At 38.2% G+C, this 18732-nt stretch overlaps 4 protein-coding genes across 5 annotated transcripts; 1 reads left to right on the top strand and 3 right to left on the bottom strand.

Moving 5' to 3' along the window:
* Positions 1-594: 594 nt before the first annotated feature.
* On the bottom strand, positions 595-3278 carry LOC113681959 (diacylglycerol O-acyltransferase 2). The gene is made up of 4 exons (XM_027199100.2): positions 2666-3278; positions 1888-2107; positions 1432-1598; positions 595-1015 (listed from the first exon to the last, which is right to left on the bottom strand). Exons 1-4 carry the CDS (start codon positions 3093-3095, stop codon positions 861-863), a joined length of 972 nt encoding a protein of 323 aa, XP_027054901.2. The 5' UTR covers positions 3096-3278; the 3' UTR covers positions 595-860.
* A 635-nt stretch (positions 3279-3913) lies between these two features.
* On the bottom strand, positions 3914-6515 carry LOC113681986 (2-acylglycerol O-acyltransferase 2). 2 transcript variants are annotated; one of them, XM_089208558.1, is made up of 4 exons: positions 6059-6515; positions 4921-5140; positions 4365-4527; positions 3914-4127 (listed from the first exon to the last, which is right to left on the bottom strand). In XM_089208558.1, the coding sequence occupies exons 1-4, from the start codon at positions 6513-6515 to the stop codon at positions 4074-4076; spliced, it is 894 nt and encodes a 297-aa protein (XP_089064684.1). In that variant the 3' UTR covers positions 3914-4073. The 2 variants fall into 2 exon arrangements, with proteins under 2 accessions (XP_089064684.1, XP_089064683.1); XM_089208557.1 differs by having other exon boundaries at positions 4361-4527.
* A 130-nt stretch (positions 6516-6645) lies between these two features.
* On the top strand, positions 6646-15238 carry LOC113681957 (lys-63-specific deubiquitinase BRCC36). Its single transcript, XM_027199097.2, has 9 exons — positions 6646-7177; positions 7601-7720; positions 7905-7998; positions 9128-9213; positions 10093-10157; positions 10644-10743; positions 12358-12389; positions 13467-13504; positions 14153-15238. The coding sequence occupies exons 1-9, from the start codon at positions 7049-7051 to the stop codon at positions 14323-14325; spliced, it is 837 nt and encodes a 278-aa protein (XP_027054898.2). The 5' UTR covers positions 6646-7048; the 3' UTR covers positions 14326-15238.
* Positions 14672-18490, bottom strand: LOC113681954 (uncharacterized). Its single transcript, XM_027199093.2, has one exon. The coding sequence runs from the start codon at positions 17186-17188 to the stop codon at positions 15608-15610; it is 1581 nt and encodes a 526-aa protein (XP_027054894.2). The 5' UTR covers positions 17189-18490; the 3' UTR covers positions 14672-15607.
* Positions 18491-18732: the final 242 nt, after the last annotated feature.

An 18732-nucleotide genomic window follows, 5' to 3' on the forward strand; every position in this document is an offset into this window, starting at 1 on the left:
GATATGAAAAGGGAAGAACTGGGAACTTGGTTCACTACTTTTTCGTGTTGGCTGGGAAGCCATTCTTTTTACCAATTTGAGGATATAATTTTACATTTGAGTAAAGGAATACGGATACATCGAGGAACGATCAGTAATCCACTAGTCAATTGGTCCAGGGATACCGATCTTACTTCGAAATGTTTTGTTACAAATGACCAAGAATGAAATGGCTAAACAGATCGGATGTAAGCATATTTCTGATTAAAGAATGAAAGAGAAATTAATTATTTAACGAATTGTAAACGTTGATGGTTAAATAAGCGAACACTTAAGCTGTTTACTTAAAATTTTCAATCGTAACAAAGCATCAACCAAACACGACATTAAAATGTGGAGATTCGAATCGATTGGAGCATACCTGACTTCGCGGACAGTGAACCCCCGATAAAGCGATGAACCTAATTTTGCGGGTGACGCAAGCTAAGAGTTTGATGCCACCCGTGGCCTGCAATTAATTTCGCAATTTCATGGAGTCTCCCCCCATTCGCTTCGCCGCTCGTATGTGTTTAGATAATTTCAAGTAAAGACACGTGAAAAAATCCCGCCATGAGCTTAGAGGCTAGAGAGTTTGTTCATGTATTCCTTTGGTAGTGCGAGGTGGGAAATTTATCACTTACAATATTTCGCACATTCTCGATCCTTATGCACAACAGAACTCTCTACACACCATGGGACCTTTAGGCAAGAAAAATATGGTGGTAATTTCAGAGATTGCGGGTGAGCTTTCCTGGGAGAGGGACCAATCAAAACGACTGTAATTTGGTACATTTGGTGAGGGTAAAACCGAAAAAACTTCAACCAACTTCGTTTAATATAAATTAGACGATCAACAACTCTGATCTCTCTGATGGGTGATATTTGTCCTTATATTTCTCGTACAATCTTTTCAGTTCGTCTATGTACCGTTCGTGAAGGTTGTCGATATCCTCCTGAGTTGGACACTCAATCTTGGATACAGAAATGGGCGATCCCACTGTGGAAAGGAAAAGTGAAACCATTTCTGAACTAACCACTATAGAATTGATGTGTGTCGAATGTAATTTAGGATTGCATAGGTCTTTCTTTGGAGCTCTTTTCAATCGAGTGTTGTAACACCAAAACTTAAATAATCGCAACGGCCTCTCAGGAGAAAGGAAAATAACTTAAAGAGCCAATGAGAACTCAAGTTAAAACAACCAAGAGCGCGGGAAAACGCGAGCGACCAATTCGTGATTGGTTCTAGTTTTGCGTCTGATTGGTACGTTGAGAAAGCGGGACGAGTTTTCTGGACCAATCATAGAGCGAAGTAGAGCAAAACTACAGGTATCTCGGATTGCTTTTGATACTCGATTTGTGAAAAAAACCACTGCATAAAAGATAAAAACATTCATTAATGAAAAATACGCTTACCTACAACGTTGATTGGAGATCGTCCCGGAAGAAAGCAAGTTCCGAGGCAAGAAGTGAAATTTCTAAACCAAAGCTGAGGTCGTGAATATCGGGTGCAACTACTGCCGCCAATGAAATGATGATAAAGATTGTTCTGTCCAAAGCCGAACACAGGGACAAGATCACATCTGAAAAATTGATAAACGTTTACGCACTTACTTACAGTCCATGTCAAAACTCCGTGTAATGGAGGATACAGAATATTCACAACAAGGGGAAACAAGTCAGCTTATGCCTCCCGAATAGCGACTATCCTTGAAGCGGAGGCTGGGAGGGGGGGGGGGTGGGGTTAGGTTGGGGCGATGTTAGCTCTGAAGGCAAGATAATTCTTCTAACATTTTTCAGTCATCTTACTATCATCAGGAACCCATTACTTAGCTCCTGCTTGATAAGATAAGATGCCTGTCTGATACAAACCCAAGTTGTAAAGCCAATTTAATGAATCCTTTCCGCCGACTCATTATCAGCACGTAGCTATCAAAGCCCATTTCTCGTATCTCTGCTTGTCCGCCCACGATGATGACAACCGAGTGTCCCGCCCCCTTCTGTGTCAGATTGTATTCCAAGCTGTCACGTGTCACATCAATCACGCCAAGGGCCATCACGATATCACGGTATAACAAGGCTGTTAGGATACCTGAACGAAAAGTTTCCAGAAAACAAGTAAATCAGATACAAACCGAATAAGCCCCATATACGTTTGTCTCTTTTCTTACACTGCAACTTGCCTTAGGACTGCTCATGGGTGCGGTGTGTCTACTCGGTCTCATTCCTGCCGTGGGTTCCATTTTAGGTGCATTCAAATGTGGTATATGGAAAGGGAAAAGCTGGGAACTTGGGTCAATACTTTTTCTTGCTCCCTGATAATTGATGAAATACTTGAATAATTGAGTACATGGAATACAGTTACGTCGAGGTGCAGTCCGTAATCCACTAAACCATTGATCCAGGGATACAGATTTTACACCCAAATTTATTGTTACAACTAACTAAGAATGAAATAAATGAACATTTTGTCAAAAGATCAGTCGTATACATGTTTCTCATTAATTAAATAATGGACAGAGAATGAATACTTGGACGAATCAAAAACTGTAATAATGTCAAAATAGGTAAAAACTTTGGGCTGTTTACTTAAAATTTAAATCGTAATGAAGCATTGACCAATATGGCGATTCAAGTTGATTTAGCTTACCTGAATGCGCGGAAAGATGCGGAATGATTCCAGGGAATTTTTCACTAAATCCACATGCTTCTGTATTCAATCCTATCGATGCTCCTTCGGTAAGAGCCCCATGGGGATGATATCCAAAAATATAATTCTTCTGTGGATCGAGGTCGCTAGTTTTGACGAGGGTAATAGGATAGTAATCCCTCATATACTTGAAAACAGAGAGCCTTCTTGCAAAGTTTATCAGAAGATCTCTTCCGCCACGTTTAGGGGTTTTCCACTCAATGAGATACGTCCATGATAAATAGAGAAGTACAACCGGCCATAAGGGTGTATAGAAGAACAGCTTGTACAGCGTAAAGATGCCCAGCAGGTGAGTGCTCGCTAAGAATCCTACGTAGTACAGCAGAACGATGCTCAAAGTTTGTAGAATGTAATCGATAGTGAGGGGCATTTTTCGGGTTTCACACAAAAAGAAGCAGTTGAAGTACGCGTAGCATGATGTGTACCCAATCGATGGAAGGAGGAAACATGGTACGTAGTTGAAGCACACAACCAAAAATTCTGGAATTGTGGAACTGTAGTTCTCAAGGGATAACGGATAGGCGGAGTGTATGAGCTGGGTTCTTGTTACCTTTCCCTGCTACCGGAGAATTTTAGAAGAAGCGATTAACATAAATAATAAAGTGTGTTGCTTGGACGACATACAACGTTAGTTCTTGCCCATAAAGCTCGATTGTTTGCGAAGGATGTGTCTTGTCAGCGGAGCCTCTTGGCGAATGATAAACCCATTGAAGCGAGTGATGCAAGCCGAGGGTTTGATGCTGCAATGTCGGCGAATCTTTTTCCCGTTCACTTCGCAATTAACGTTGCCATGCGTTCAAGTAACGTGAACTAAGGCCGCGTAAATAACCCGCAATCTGCTTAGGCTACAAAATTATTTTTACAAATCTTTTGCTAGTTTGCAGTAGGGAAGTTATTGCGTTTCCAACAATAGACTGACGGATGCGGTTTTTAATCAATATTCTGCAATTTCTCTAGCTATTAACTGCAGCCGGCCATTAAAATGGGTTTTATTTTCATTTTTCGGTGACGTGACAGAAAAAAAGAAACAATTGATGCTCTACGGATTCTCAAATCCTACGCACCCTAGGACCCACGATACATCTCATCGTTAACGCGAAAGGATCTCAGCATGAGAAATCTGGTGGGAGTTTCCGCTGGGGGTATGGGTGAGTTTCCCAAGGAAGAACAAATAAAAACGACTGTATATTAGTGACATTTTATTGAGACTAAAAAAAAAAAAATTCAAACAACTTCCCTTTTAGTAACTAGATGATCAACAACTCAGATCTCTCTGATGGGTGATATTTGTCCTTATAGTTCTCGTACAATTCTTTTAGTTCGTCTATGTACCGTGTGTGAAGTTTGTCTATATCTTCCTTCCTTGGTTTATCAATCTTGGAAACAGAAATAGGCGATCCCACTGCGGAAACGAAAATTGTAATGCTACTGAGCTACCATTATGCAATCGGCGTGAGTAGGAATCATACACAAAACAAAAGTTTGATGGGTGCTAATTTGGGATTGCATTGGTCATCTTTTTATCATACAGTTTTCCAGTTCATGCTGGTCCTAAATCCTAGAAGGAATGTTCGACTTGTAAATAAAAGTGCTTTCAATAAAAAGAAAACATTCACAAATGAAAAATACGCTTACCTACGACGTTGATTGGAGATCGTGTCGGAAGAAAACAAGTTCTGAGGTAAGAGGTGAAATTTCTGAACCAGAGTTGAGGCCGTGAATATTGGGAGCAACTACTGCCGCCAATTATATTAAGATAAAGATTATTCTGTCCAAAGCCAAACACAGGGACAAGATCGCACCTGAAAATGATAGATATCTCCATTTGATTACAGTTCATGTCAAAACTCCGAGTAATGGAGGACTAGGATCTTCTTACTATAACAACAAGAAGTAAACTTATGTTAACAATTACTGGAAGAAAAAAAAAGACAAATGCCAGAAGGATAACAAGGGCGTAGCAAGGGAGGGGGGGGGTCCGGGGTGCCCTTAATCTCCGCTTCGTAAGCCTCTTTTGAGCAAACAACCTACAATATTCCGGTGGCAAAAATAGCGAGTACCCTCCTTTAGACACAGTTTGACCCCCCCCTCCCCCCATGAAAAATCCTGGCTTCGCTCCTGGATAAGATGACTGTAACGTGAGATGAATGACAGTCTTCTGGCTTAAAAGCAGAAACACAAAGTCATATACCAACCCGGTTTGCAAAGCCAGTTTGATAAATCCTTTCCGTCGTTTCATTATCAGCGCGTAGCTGTCAAAGCCCATTTCACGGATCTCCGCTGCTCCACCCACAACGATGACAACCGAGTGTCCCGCCCCCTTCTGTGTCAGATTGTATTCCAAGCTGTCACGCGACACATCAATTACGCCAAGACTCATCAGTATGTCCCGGTATAACAGGGGTTTTAGTATAACTGCGGGAAAAAATCGATAAACAAGTATACGTAAATCAGAGATATGGCTTTAAGTCTCCTTTTTTTCTATGTAATCAGCTGTTGACAGGGGTTCGATCAAAGTTTGCTCAAAAATATTAATTATGTAAAGGGCACCAGCTTGGAACTCTTTGCCAACCTGTCCAGCAATCTGAAAACTATTTTACCCTTCCCCTCACGAGGATTGGGAACCGAGTCAAAGTAAAACTGTGAGACAAATTTCAAGGAGAAGTATGCTCCAACTTTTTCTTTCTTTCTCTGCCAAGTTGAAACAAGATTAACATCTTTTTGCGATTTGAGATTCCAAAGAGTAGAAAAACAAACTTATAATAATAATAATAAATAAGTGTAGCCTCTGAACGTACCAGGAAAGAGATCAGAGTATGCTAGAACATAGCAGATTAAGTGGCAAGGGTGCCGGGCAAGATTAAAGATGTCGGCGTCCTTATACTCACGTGAAGATAATTTGTGAGAGGTCAGTTAATCTTTGAGATCCCAAAACACGTACGACGTCATGATTTCGCATGTACCTTTTTATGATGGTGATGTGAAATAAATGGCTTTGTGGAACATATTACTCCTTAAAGACTCCTTTATTAATCTAGCGGATGAAGTGAGGTACGATCCTCTCTCCACTAGTCCATTGGTCCAGTGATCTAGATTTTACTTTAAGCAGGAAAATATGCAAATCAACACGAAGTGAAGTCTAAGCTTCACGACGAGTATAAAAGTTGTATAAAATGTATTTCGGGTCACACGAAGGAGTACGACAAACTGCTGAATGCACCACTGATTCATAAATAATAATAGTAGGGTGATAATGTGAAAATTTCATACACAAGGAAACGAAACGAAACCCAATGAAACGTCAACAATGCCTGTTAAGATATTTTAAAGTACCTGAGGTCACGGACAAATGCGGAATGATTCCAGGGAATTTTTCACTAAATCCACATGCTTCTGTATTCAATCCTATCGATGCTCCTTCGGTAAAAACTCCATGAGGATGATATCCAAAAATATAGTTCTTCTGCGGATCGAGGTCTCCAGTTTTAACGAGTGTGATAGGATAGTAATCCCTCATGAACTTGAAAATAGGGAGCCGTCTCATGAAATTCCTCAGAAGATCTCTTCCACCACGTTCAGATGTTTTCCACTCGGCGAGATACGTCCATGACAAATAAAGAAGCACAAACGGCCACAAAGGTGTATAAAAGAACAATTGATACAGAATGATGATGCTCGGGATGTGTGTGGCTCCAGAGAACTGCACCACATGAAGTAGTATAACACTCAAAGTTTGCAGAAAGTGGTTAAACTTAGCCCTGTTGGAAAACATTTTTTGGGTTCTATGCATAAACAACTGGTCAGAAAAGTAAGAAAGCAACGTAACCTATTTCAGCGTGACCGCTGTTAGCTGTTCCTTTAAGCCTAATGACGTCATAGTTAAGCCGCTTGTCAACAACGGGAAATTCAAGAATAGTGAAAGTAAGGAATTTTGAGGAGTTACGGATCGGTAAGCTTACATCATCATTATAAAATGTTCTCAGTCTTTTCTTGGTCTCACTTTGTCTTTCAAAGCATTGGGCTAACGAACATCAACTTTAGAAAATCTCTAATAACCAAATTATCTTGAAACACCCTCTGCGAAGCAACCCAAGTAACTGCAAAAGGTAAGTTGAGGCCATAACAAATAGAAATCGCAAATTTCACCTGTTTTATCGTCACATTTTTAGCTCTACCTCCCCCACTGGGAAGAGCCACAAAATCCTGGTTTCCAGAATCACCCGATTTTGCAAGGGGTCTTGGTAGACTGGGCCTGGGGGTATCGTTCGGAAATAATTACGTCACTAAAATGTGAGAGGTATCCTTTGTCAGCGGCGTCGCACGATGACGCCGGAAGAGAAGTGCAAGATGGCAGTCGGAGCTGTGAAGATTGAAGCAGATGCTTATATGGTTTGTTTGACTCACGCTCTATCGACTGAAAGGGAAGAAGTTATGGGCTTGTTAATTGGAGAGGTATTTTATTGTGGTCATTGCCACTTTTCAGCTGTTTTGAAGTAATGGGTATAAAAGACGCTTCTTTTGAATTGTAAACTGTCCCCAACTGCCTCACTAGTGAAATGAAACTTTGTAAATATTGTGGGTATATGGTTGGAATTGTGTATGTATTGGAATTTTTCTTATCACTAAGAAACTTTAGTCTGCAGAATTTTGATTTCTCGAACTGTTGCTGGTTAAAAACTCCCAATCCCTCGTGTATTCGAGTCAAAGACAGCTGGCTTAATTTTATTATTTAGCTATACATTGGTTGTCACAATCTACTGATTTTCGTTTCCCCGGGACATTTCCATTCTCCATATATCGATCTAAATGCTCTTCGTTTTAAATTGTACTCTCATATATTTGGTGTATGATCTCTTTCTTCTGTTCCTCTTCTAGGTTGAGGATGAGAGAGTAGCTCATATTTATTCAGTTATCATGCTTCAGAGACTGGACAAGCGGAAGGATCGGGTGGAGATTTCTCCAGAACAATTGTCAGATGCCTCAACACAGGCAGAGGTAAACTATCATGATCTTAACTGGTCGAAGAAATGGGTCAACAAGCTGCAATCTTCAATTGATGGTTTGACTTTATAATTTACGGGGACTTTAAATCATGAGACAAACCATTAAGTCTTCATTTATGGTTATAAAAGCAATGCTTAAACAGATAAGTTGCAGTACTTTTCTTCTGATATTTCAGAGGCTTGGTATGTTGACGTCAAAACAGCGACCAATGAGGGTGATTGGTTGGTATCATTCTCATCCTCACATTACAGTTTGGCCATCACATGTTGGTAAGTTCCTGATGTGATAGCATGCAATCATTAGTATAAAGTCAAGCCTGATGCCTTAACCCTTATTGTCAACTATACAATTGTTATATTGTTAGTTCAGAGAATTTAGTATCGGATCAACTAATTATCCCCAAATTTTATATTTTTCTCTATTTTCATCACTTATCTGGTTGATATTATATTGATATTGTAAGGAGAAATTCTGTCTTGGTCACTCATGGGAGTTAAAGGGTTAAACCCTTTCACCGAGAAATAAATATTACTATTTGAGAACTGTCTAATGGCTGTCTGATAATCAGCTTCATGAGACTGTTAGGCTAGGACCCCTGTTATCTTTAGACATTAGAGGGATGATATATTAAATTGGAAAAAGGAAAAAAAGCAGGTATAGACAGAGGTCAAGAGATTTGCCCATATGAGATGGATGTCCTTATTGTCAATGCATATCATGCTTTCCTAATTAGTTACAATGAAATGACACTTAAGTGGTAAGTAGTGGGAAAAAAGGTAATTTTAGTATTATCAACTGAGTTGATAATGTAAATTGGCCACAGTTAAGAGTTTAAAAGCTGGAGTTTTGAATGTTATCCCTCCTTCAATTGCTCTGATGAAGGTCTGATGAAGGGCTAATGCTGAAAATGTCCACTTTTAAACTCTTTTTATAAAATAATTCAAATAGTACGCACGCTCTGATTGACCATAAAACCATTTTACATGAGCGTATGTAAACACGGTTTTCGTTCCTCTTTCATTAGTTATTTTATTAAAAAAAATGTAAAATGGTTTCCATGTTTACATAGCCTGATGTAAACATGGGAGGTTAGGAGAACACTCGATAAGCTGGAATCCACTCCACTTTGCATTGTGGTTTCCTACACTTATCTTGTGTTCTCCCAACCTCCTGCGTGTTTACATCAGACTATGTAAACATGGAAACCATTTTACATTTCTTTAACAGTGGCTAATTTATGTTATCAACTCAGTTGACTATGCTAAATTACCCTGTTATACTCTCTCACCACTGCAGCTCTGCAGTTTCTTTAGAAACTTACCTCCTTTAATTCATTAGTGTAAAAAAAGGTAGACCGTGAATTGATGCAGTAATGAAATAATTCTACTTGTGCAATAGACCTACGGACTCAGGCCTCTTACCAATTTATGGATGCAGGATTTGTTGGCCTTATCTTCTCTTGTTTCAACACCGATACAAATTTGGTGAGTGGCTTACATGTAGTATTTAACCCTTTCACTTCCAAATGTCATTAGTTATTCTACTTACTGTCTGCCATAGTCTGCCATACTATTCAACTTATGTTAGTTTGGAGAGTTAGGAATTGGATCAATTAGTAATCCCCTAATTGATACTATTCTTTGTCAACACTTGTCTGCTTCATATTGTATTGTTATTATTGTGAGGAGAAATTCTATTTTGGTCACTCATGGTAGTTAAAGGGTTAATTTTTCTTGAACTTGACTGCTATAAAATAATAATTACAGTAATTGGCAATCTCTTTTGTAACATTTTATTGACTTAGTTCTTATGGTCTGAAGTCAAAGTAAGTACACATCTTCATAGATATCACTTAAGTTCTATCATTGGTAAAAATGAAAATTTGCCCTTTCTCCTTGGTTTCCTTGGTATCAAGCCTTGATATAGCACGTGATTCTCTCATGATGAATACCAGCTATCCAGTACTCACTCCAAACAGAGGCAGTCTGGTCAGTAGATTACTGGGTGGTGTAATGTTGCTTGACCCTTCACACCCTAACATCAGTATGTATATTCTCCTTACTGTTCTTTATACATTTCCTGGAGTGCTGACAAAGAGAATTTGTTTAAAATCAAGAGCTTTATAAATTGGTGATCATTTCCTTGATTCTCGTGATCTAAATGTTTGATTCAGGGCTGATATTGTAAGGAGAAATTAGAAGCTGGTCAATCTAAGGGGTTAAAAGGTTACAGTTTCTTTTTCCTTAACCAAACATTAATATCTTGTCACCACTCTATTATTAAAGGTTCTCCAATGGTAAGTTTGAAAAAGTTAAGCTTGGAGCCCTGTTTAGTAACTTTTTTCACCCTCATAATTCTTTTAGGGTGGCCATTTAAAAGTTTATTGTTTTCAGTCAGTGAACATCAAGCCTGAGGGGAGTCCTCCACAGTAAGTTCACTTTCCATACTCCTATAGTCACCAGGAAAAACCAGCTGAAATAGCTGATACAAACTTCAAGCAGCAGCATTCAGACCTGTTTTGCTCAAGACACAGATTGAAAGCATCATCTACCGGTGTCTGGTTTAAATATATAATTGGATTCCATGTTCAGAATTTGCGTGGATGTTCATGCTTACTATAAGTTTAACTGAATAGTTCACAGACATGTAATCTGATGAAATAACATAGTATCCATACTGTCTTTTATTTGCCACATACTTTCAAACTTGGTGACAGCCCTGTAGGGATATCTTTGGTCAGTTCTTGTCATGGATTAGGTGTAAGCTCTGCAGCTACATGTATCTAATTCAATTTGATATGTGGACTTGATTTAGATGCTTTGATCTCAGTTTTTTCTAAAGGGTGCCTTAGGCCATGTGATATATATGTATTATTTTTTATAACCAAGTGCTTTGTTTTTTCTTACTGCATCAGATATCAGCGAGCTGACATTGAGCTTCAAATAGTTCATACAGAGGTTTTGTCAAAGGCTACTTTAAACAGCTTGTCAGAACTGCCACAAATACTATCAAAGGTGAGGTGATAGAATGATTCCTTAAAGTAGGGTGATTCATTTCAAAAACTAAACTCAGGAAAAAAAAAAAACGAAGTCTGTGAAGACCACCTTTGCATAGATATACATGTATAGATAAACTTTTCATTTCTCTATCAAAGGATTTATTTGGACTCTAGAATCATTTGTAAGTTGCCTACCAAAACTACAGTCAACTAGATAAAAAAAGGATAAGTTTCTAAAGAAACTGTGGTGCTGCATTGGTGGGAGAGTATAACAGGCAACTTAGTGTTAACAACTGAGTTGAAAACATAAATTGGCCACTGTAAAGAGTTTAACCCTTTAACTCCCAGATCAAATGTTTCATTCTCCTTACTGTCAACCATACAATTCTTGTAATGCTAGTTTGGAGAATTAAGTATTGGATCTAGTAATTATCCCCAAATTGATATTTTTCTTTATTCTCATCACTTATCTGGTTGAAATTGTGTTGATATTGTAAGGAGAAATTCTGTCTTGGTCACTCAATTGCCCTTTCATTGCCCTTTGATAGCCCTTTTTGATAGCAGCAGCTCGAGGGGAGAATTGACAATCATATCTTCGGATTTTAAGGGTTAAAACACTCTAGGTATGATATTTCTTTGTTTTAAAAGAAGTGTTTGGTTTTACCTCAAATGGTACATATCGGTTGATCTGTCTAAATCTTTTTCCATGGAGTGCCAACAAATTTGATCTCGAGAAAAAATTTTAAATAAAAGTAAATTTCAGAGACACCGCTTCTCGAAGAAAAAAATGCTTCCACGATTGGTACATATACCTACACAAACTTAATTTAAACACGAAATTTGAGTGTAGCTACAAAAGCGTATGACTTCGTGTTAAATATGATAAAATACAATGAAAATATAAATTCTAATAAGAGTATAAAATTTTACATGTCTATCAAATGATACGTTAATAAAATATAAAATACATTGAAATACGATATAATAATACATGCTTGTGACATTAAATGTTTTATTGATTTTACATGTAAAATATTCATATTTCGAAATATTTATCGTTGTAAATCGACCATATTTCGTTCCCCATACTATTCCTTATAACATGTTCAAATTTTCAACGGTTCCTCCCGTAACTTAACACCGAGTCACACAATGCGTGACGCGTTCATGAATTGATTGTTGGCTTTTTCTCAAGACGTGAGCTTTCATTGCCCTTTGATAGCCCTTTTTGACAAAGGGCTAATGCTCAAAATGTCAGCCTTTAACCTTGTTATGGTGGCTAATTTATGTTTTCAACTCAGTTGTTAACACTAAATTACCTGTTACAGTCAACTAGGTTTACTATGCAATTGATCACTGGTGAAGTCCAGCAGGAAACTTATCCAAAGTAGTTAATTGATAAATTTTAATGCATGATTTTATTTAAATGTTAATTAAATCTAACACTTATTGCTTAAAATATAAATCATCAGTTCAAATACGAAAAAAATGATTTTAAAAGAAAATAATGGTTGTTGATTTGCACCAGGTTGCCCTTGAACCAATGACAGTACTTTACTCCAATACTTGACTACTTAATAAATGCAGAAAGACATTGTTGATGCCTTGTTTTATTTTTTATTCATTAAAGGAAGAAGAAGAGGCATACAGTAAAACTTTGAAGTAAGTTTTCTATCAACAGAAATGCTAAAAAAATATTGTCATTTTATTAGGCTTCTAGTTTTGTGTACTGCTTAGTATCTTCCCTAGTGCTGATGTTTATCCACAAAGAGACTCTAACAGAAACCAATGACACTAGACAAAGGGTTTGTATCAATGTTAACCCTTTAACTCCCAGATCAAATTTGTAATTCGCCTTACTGTCAACCATACCATTCTTGTAATGTTAGTTCAGAGAATTAAGTATTGGATCAACTAATTATCCCCAAATCGATATTTTATCTGGTTGAAATTGCATTGATATTGTAAGGAGAAATTCTGTCTTGGTCACTCATGGGAGTTTAAAGGTTCAAGGGGTTATTAGTCCATGTTCATTTAACTCTTTTCACTCCCAAGATCTTATAAATAATTCTCCCTACTGTTTGCTATACAATTCTTAAGGTGTTAGTGTGGAGAATTTGGAACTGGATAAACTAGTCCCCTAATTGATACATTTCTTTAATATCATTTCTTGTCTGCTTGACATTGAATTGAAAGGTTAAGGAGAAGTTCTGTCTTGGTTGCAAAATGCCAAGTGAGAGTAGATTATTGGGATAAGATATGCTATGAAGTATTTTTGTGTGGAAAGGGTGAACAAGTCATGAGTCAAGTTTATCAAAACTTGCTCTGCCTTAATCCAGATTTATTTGGTATGGCGAAGCATTAGTGTTCTCCAGAGGTAGTGGTGGCCAGCATTTTAACCAACTACTTGATTTAAAGCTTAAAAGTGCTGGCTGGTTTAATTATAAAAAGCAGTAAAATACTTGTCTTGTTCTGGTACAAATTTTACCCATTGTTGGCTGGTGTTATTTTCATGCCTGGCTTCTCAAAAGAAAAAAGAAACTCTGAAGAGTTTTTTTTAAAACTAATCCTGGATTTATTTCATAATTTCACAATTAAAATTGTGTTTTGAACAATGCAGCCAAGGTTCTTTCAAAATGCTCAGACATTTTTTCTGCTCTGAGTCATTTTATTCAAGTGATCACAGCTGGGTATTCTGTCCACTTGTATGAAACTTAAATTTACCATTTTTCTTAACAGCTCTAAGGATTTATTAACAGCAGTTCATAATAGTACAGGTTGGTAGAGGCATTTATTGAATCTATAATGTGATTTTAGTCATTTTGTGAACAATGTTTTAGAAAATTTGGTAGAGGTGGGATTCTTGGATGGACAAATTGCTTACTCCCATAACCCTTGTTGAGTCAGCCCTGTGAATATCTTTCCATGAACTTTTGTGTTGCAAGTGATTAACATATTGTACTTTTTCTCTTTTGTGACTATGCAATGTACTTGCCTTAAGTTCCTGAGTGTGTGTTCTTAGCAGAGGACAGAATTCTTGAAATAGCAAATTTTCAACTCCTTTTTATTTAATCTTGAAAACTTCAGCAGTACTCTGTCTTCAAATGTATTTGATCAAAATTAGTCAATTAATAAGCTGAGGGAATAAGTTTATTCTGTCATTTAAAAAGTCATCAGTGTTATTCCAGGTCATTCCACCCTACTTGCATTTCACCCATCTCCCCACACATTCCTCTTCACCCTCTACTATCCTTACTCCCCCACTTCACTCCCACCCCACCCCCTCTCCCCCCCTCCCCACTCCCCTCTCCCCCCCTCCCCACTCCCCTCTCCCCTCTCTTTGCTTCCCCCAATTCTGCATTATTCAGTATCTCTTCTTACCTTATTTCTGTTTTGATTAAATGTTTTTTTTATTATTTTGGCAGTTTTTACCAAGGCTTTGTGTCAGCTCATGGAGGTTATGTGTGGACCTCTTCTTCAAACTCTGGAGAACAGATTACAGGTGAATCTCAAAAGAACAGCTGCGCTGGAAACCGAGAAAGAGACGTTGGAGAAAGAGATAAACAGTGTGAAGGCGGAATTACAGGGATCAATGTGAGAGAGAGAGACAGCTGAGCTATTTATAACAATGATTATAGCTGAAAATAAGCTTAAAGAGAACTCAGTCACTTCAGAAAGACTGAGATGCGAGATAGGGTAAAGATATGGCGAACGTCTTCTTGTGGAGAAATAAAAATATCCCCCCTTCCTTTTACCCCTGCGAGAGTCAGAGAAAGTGTGGAGATTGGAACCGTAAGTGCGCGGGGATGACGTGTGCCTGAAGGAACCATTGAGACACTCTTGGATTAATTGTTCCTGGTGCTCATGTCGGAGGTACAGATTTTGAAAGCATGAAATTTTTGTGGCTTTTTTTCCCAAAGACATATCTTTCAAGTCAAGTGTGAGGAGACTCGTGCTTTATTTAGAAGAACCTTGATGCTGATACTCTGATGTGTCGTGAGTTTAACCCTTCAACTCCCAGACATTCTCAACATGTATAACTTCTCGCTACAATATCCATACATTATCCCGCGAAAATGTAATGAGAATATTCAAACTTATCAGGCAGAAGTTGCTATTTTGATCAAACAGCAAATTCTTGTCACTTATTTACAAGGAAATGTGTAGCTGCTCGAGGGGAGAATTGACAATCATGTCTTTGGAGTTAAAGGGTTAAAACACTCTAGGTATGATATTTCTTTGTTTTAAAAGAAGTGTTTGGTTTTACCTCAAATGGTATATATCGGTTGATCTGTCTAAATCTTTTTCCATGGAGTGCCAACAAATTTGATCTCGAGAAAAAATTTTTAAATAAAAGTAAATTTCAGAGACACTGCTTCTCGAAGAAAAAAATGCTTCCATGATTGGTACATATACTTACACAAACTTAATTTAAACACGAAATTTGAGTGTAGCTACAAAAGTTATGTCTTCGTGTTAAATATGATAAAATACAATGAAAATATAAATTCTAGAATGTAAAATTTACATGCTATCAAATAATACATTAATAAAATATAAAATACAAAACACAATATGATATAATAATACATGTTTGTGATATTAAATATTAGAATTGAAAAAACTAAGAATTTTCCTCTTAAATTCATATTAATTGGTTATGTTGTATTGCTGAAGTGCACTGACTAGCCTCCACAGCTTTTTATGGGAAATTTACTCAATTGACACCCAAAAAATGATTGAAATCCATTGTCACACAGTAAACCCTTGTTCAACTACTGATTATTAACGTCACTAAGTCAATGGCGTTGTTTTGTGGAAAAAGACTGGAATATTTCCCGGAAATGGGAAGGAGGTAGTTTTCTCGACGAAACTACGATCTAAAACTTTGCAAATGGCCTTGTACAATTAAAAGCAGGCTTTTTGGCGCCTGTAGTGTTCTTCGCTTCAACCACTGCAAACAAATGAGTCGTGTAGTAACACAACGTCACAGTAGTCAAAATGAAAGCAACAAGCATATGCTTACGCCATTTCTTCTTCCAAACTCGCACCACCGCAACATTTAAATAAGACATTTGCAACCAAAACGAGAACGAATTGAAGAAGAAATCGATACTTAGAGCAATAGACACGCGAAAAAAAAACTGTGTTACAAATTGGACGTTGGATGAGGACGATGTTTCAGGGGAGTACATGAATTTAAACAGCTGTATGAATCCAACGGCTGCGATCAGAGCTGTTGATTCTCCGAGAATAATCTGAATGCTCATGTCTGCGATGAAGCGCATACTCCTCGGGGTGCGAAATTTATTTGCGGCAATGAACGTCTCTCTACCGTCTCGTTTCAGTTTCTTGTAAATAAAATACCAAAAGTAATCCCGCATAACAATGGTCACCCTTTCTAGCAAATCCACCGCGCCGTGTGCGAAGCTCAGCGCTATGAACAGTCGAAGGCTGGTGAGATCTGCCTGCATCACACGGAAAACGATGGCGGAGGCGTAATACAGGACACTCAAAAGCACGTGCGCGTCTCCTGGGTGAAAGAAGTCGATTCTTTGCGCCGCCAAACGCACGATGACCTTTGGTATGGCAGTTACAAGCGGGAGTCCGCCAGCGATGATCGCTCTTATGGTTTCATTTGCTTCTCTATACAACGGAATCAGCTTATAAACAAGGTAAAATGTGATCGGTATGCCAAAAGCAAACTGAGCCGTCAGCATCGCAGAAACCTTCAAGGTTTTTTTTATCCTAGATCTCCTTGTTGTCAGTGCTTCGTTATTCTTTGCGACTTCTCTACCAAGTAGTAAACTGTTCATGAGCAAAAGCGACACGAACAGACCGTTCAGAGGAAGCGACCTCCAGGATACCATGTAGTTTCCATAAACCTGAAGATATAGTCTGTAGCAGCTATCAAGAAACGCACCGAGCAAATTCAGGGTCAGCAGGTTCAGTTTCTTAATCACCGGCCATCCAAACATCACCAGTACGACAAGAAATGTCCACATTTGAACAACGTAAGCTTCGCTAGTTGCAGCAGTAACTATCACTGCCTGAGTCCGTTTAGTAAGTGCCTTCCAATTTGTAGACTGCTTATCAAAGCAGAGATCTACGGAATTAAAGTCTAAAATCAGTATTAGAATAGCAAGCGAACCGAGTGCCATCCCACCTACAATTTGAATGTAAAATGCGTTTTTCATGGCCTTCCAAAGCGACATCCACCATTTTTCTGGCCGAGATCTCTTCCATGCCATTTTGCTATCGTCGTCTGGTGGCGCATCGTACTCCTGGAAGACCGTGTCTTGCGGATTGAACTTTGTAAAATCTTGCAAAGGATCTTGTCGTTCTGCCAAAGGGATGTTTTCAAGGATTCCCTGCCCCTGATAAGATTGAATCACACCGGCTGTGAACGTTTCTGCTAAATACGTTAGCACTCCTTCGAGCGAGAACGGAGTTGCTGCCATCTTCAAGGCGAATTCAGCGGAGTTTTCAGGGGATGCTCAGTGTCTTTCTGTTAATACAGTTCAGCTCCGAAGAAAGCTCTCTTGCTTCTTTACAACGAGCACAATTGTTACAATATGTACGTGATTACATGCGCCATCAATGTCTAACTAGACTGAGATCGAGTTACATCTGTATTGTCTTACAACGCTGTATGCTACTGAATGGTTGATAAAAACGGATCTTGAAACAACAATAAACCAGACAATTAATAAATATTTACCTTTGAATCCTCGTAGAACTGAATATAAACTGCTGGTTAAAGTTCACATTACAGTCTTGGTCAATTCTTGGAAATCGAAAGGAAAACATAAATGTACTTATTTTTTCTTTACAATTTCCATATTTGGATAACAAGGAAGAGAAAAAACATTATCGACTAATATCTTACGAGTCGTGTATTGTGTAACAATAACCCCTGATCGAAGACGTCGGATCCATAAGTTAGCCTTAGAACCAGTTTGTACGTTATTGCATAACGTTAGGACACCAAAGTAGACAAAACTCAAGGAATTGTTTAAGGTAACGTGGTAATATCTTGTCAGGCACAATTGGAGGAAAGCTCATTACCAAATATGCTGAGGTGCTCGAGAAAATACTGTACGTGTTCATATCAGACACTGAGGCATATTCCTTTCAACAGAGCGAAACCTGGCTTAATTAACTCATATTGTTTAGTGCAAATGAAGGCAACTAATCTTTCTTTCTTTTCCGGTTGACCTCTTTCATACAGTCCGTTCTCCACAACATATGCAGTGAGTCAATTTTCCTCCACAAGGAAAGGGAATCACTGCGGTTCAAATGCTAAGAGTAGGATCAGTTAAACATTTTTGCAATTATCTATTGACTCCTTCCGAACATATCAGGCATTCCAAAGGTGGCGTTCTACAAAAAGAAAAAAAACACGTGGCTCTACGTTGCTAAGGTGACAAAACTTAGGTGTTCAATGAGCATCATAGGACCTGACATTTATGACTTATTTTTATCGATAATATCCGTTGTGAATAAGGTTTGAAAGGAACGAATCGATCAAATCAATAGAGAACTAACAATAAGAAATGAATAAAAATGCTCAAATGGATAAAGTCATACTATTTTCTGTCAAAAATATAGTTATAATTCTTCAAATTTGAAACTAAGTTGCTTTCTCTCGGCCTAAAAAATTGCTGGTTTGATGAAATTTTGCAGAATTACCGAATGAAGGGTGTGTCAATGCGGAAAAAGACTCTTGGAATTACTTGATTTTATGTGTTTGAGCATCTTATGATTAACGCCGGCTGAGTCCAAACCATAGTCCCTAACTGGACAAGCGTAGCGATTTCGTGCTTTAATAATTTTATTATTTGGGAAAAAACATTGTATCGTACTCGTGACCTGTGCAAGAAACCCTCTGTTTGGAATTACTTATTCTGCAGTCTGGCTAGGTTGTTCGACTGCTCTGGCAATTTTGATGTTGAGCGATGGAGTTCTCGCTCCAAGGCACGCTGGTATATCTCTCTGAAATACT

This window comes from Pocillopora damicornis, chromosome 6, assembly GCF_964200805.1.
Source record: "Pocillopora damicornis chromosome 6, jaPocDami1.2, whole genome shotgun sequence".
Lineage (NCBI taxonomy): Eukaryota > Metazoa > Cnidaria > Anthozoa > Scleractinia > Pocilloporidae > Pocillopora > Pocillopora damicornis.

Bases quoted from the DNA above. Each gene is read 5' to 3' on its own strand.
- LOC113681959 (XM_027199100.2), bottom strand. From the start codon at position 3,095: ATGCCCCTCACTATCGATTACATTCTACAAACTTTGAGCATCGTTCTG. The intron at 1,599-1,887 runs GTTTGTATCAGA...TCAATTTTTCAG, and splicing joins AAATTGGCTTTACAACTTGG to ATGTGATCTTGTCCCTGTGT. The intron at 1,016-1,431 runs GTAAGCGTATTT...TCCTTTCCACAG, and splicing joins ATCTCCAATCAACGTTGTAG to TGGGATCGCCCATTTCTGTA.
- LOC113681986 (XM_089208557.1), bottom strand. From the start codon at position 6,515: ATGCATAGAACCCAAAAAATGTTTTCCAACAGGGCTAAGTTTAACCAC. The intron at 5,141-6,058 runs GTACTTTAAAAT...TTTTTCCCGCAG, and splicing joins GCATTTGTCCGTGACCTCAG to TTATACTAAAACCCCTGTTA. The intron at 4,528-4,920 runs GTTGGTATATGA...TATCATTTTCAG, and splicing joins AAACTGGCTTTGCAAACCGG to GTGCGATCTTGTCCCTGTGT.
- LOC113681957 (XM_027199097.2), top strand. From the start codon at position 7,049: ATGACGCCGGAAGAGAAGTGCAAGATGGCAGTCGGAGCTGTGAAGATT. The intron at 7,178-7,600 runs GTATTTTATTGT...TTCCTCTTCTAG, and splicing joins TGGGCTTGTTAATTGGAGAG to GTTGAGGATGAGAGAGTAGC. The intron at 10,158-10,643 runs GTAAGTTCACTT...TTACTGCATCAG, and splicing joins CCTGAGGGGAGTCCTCCACA to ATATCAGCGAGCTGACATTG.
- LOC113681954 (XM_027199093.2), bottom strand. From the start codon at position 17,188: ATGGCAGCAACTCCGTTCTCGCTCGAAGGAGTGCTAACGTATTTAGCA.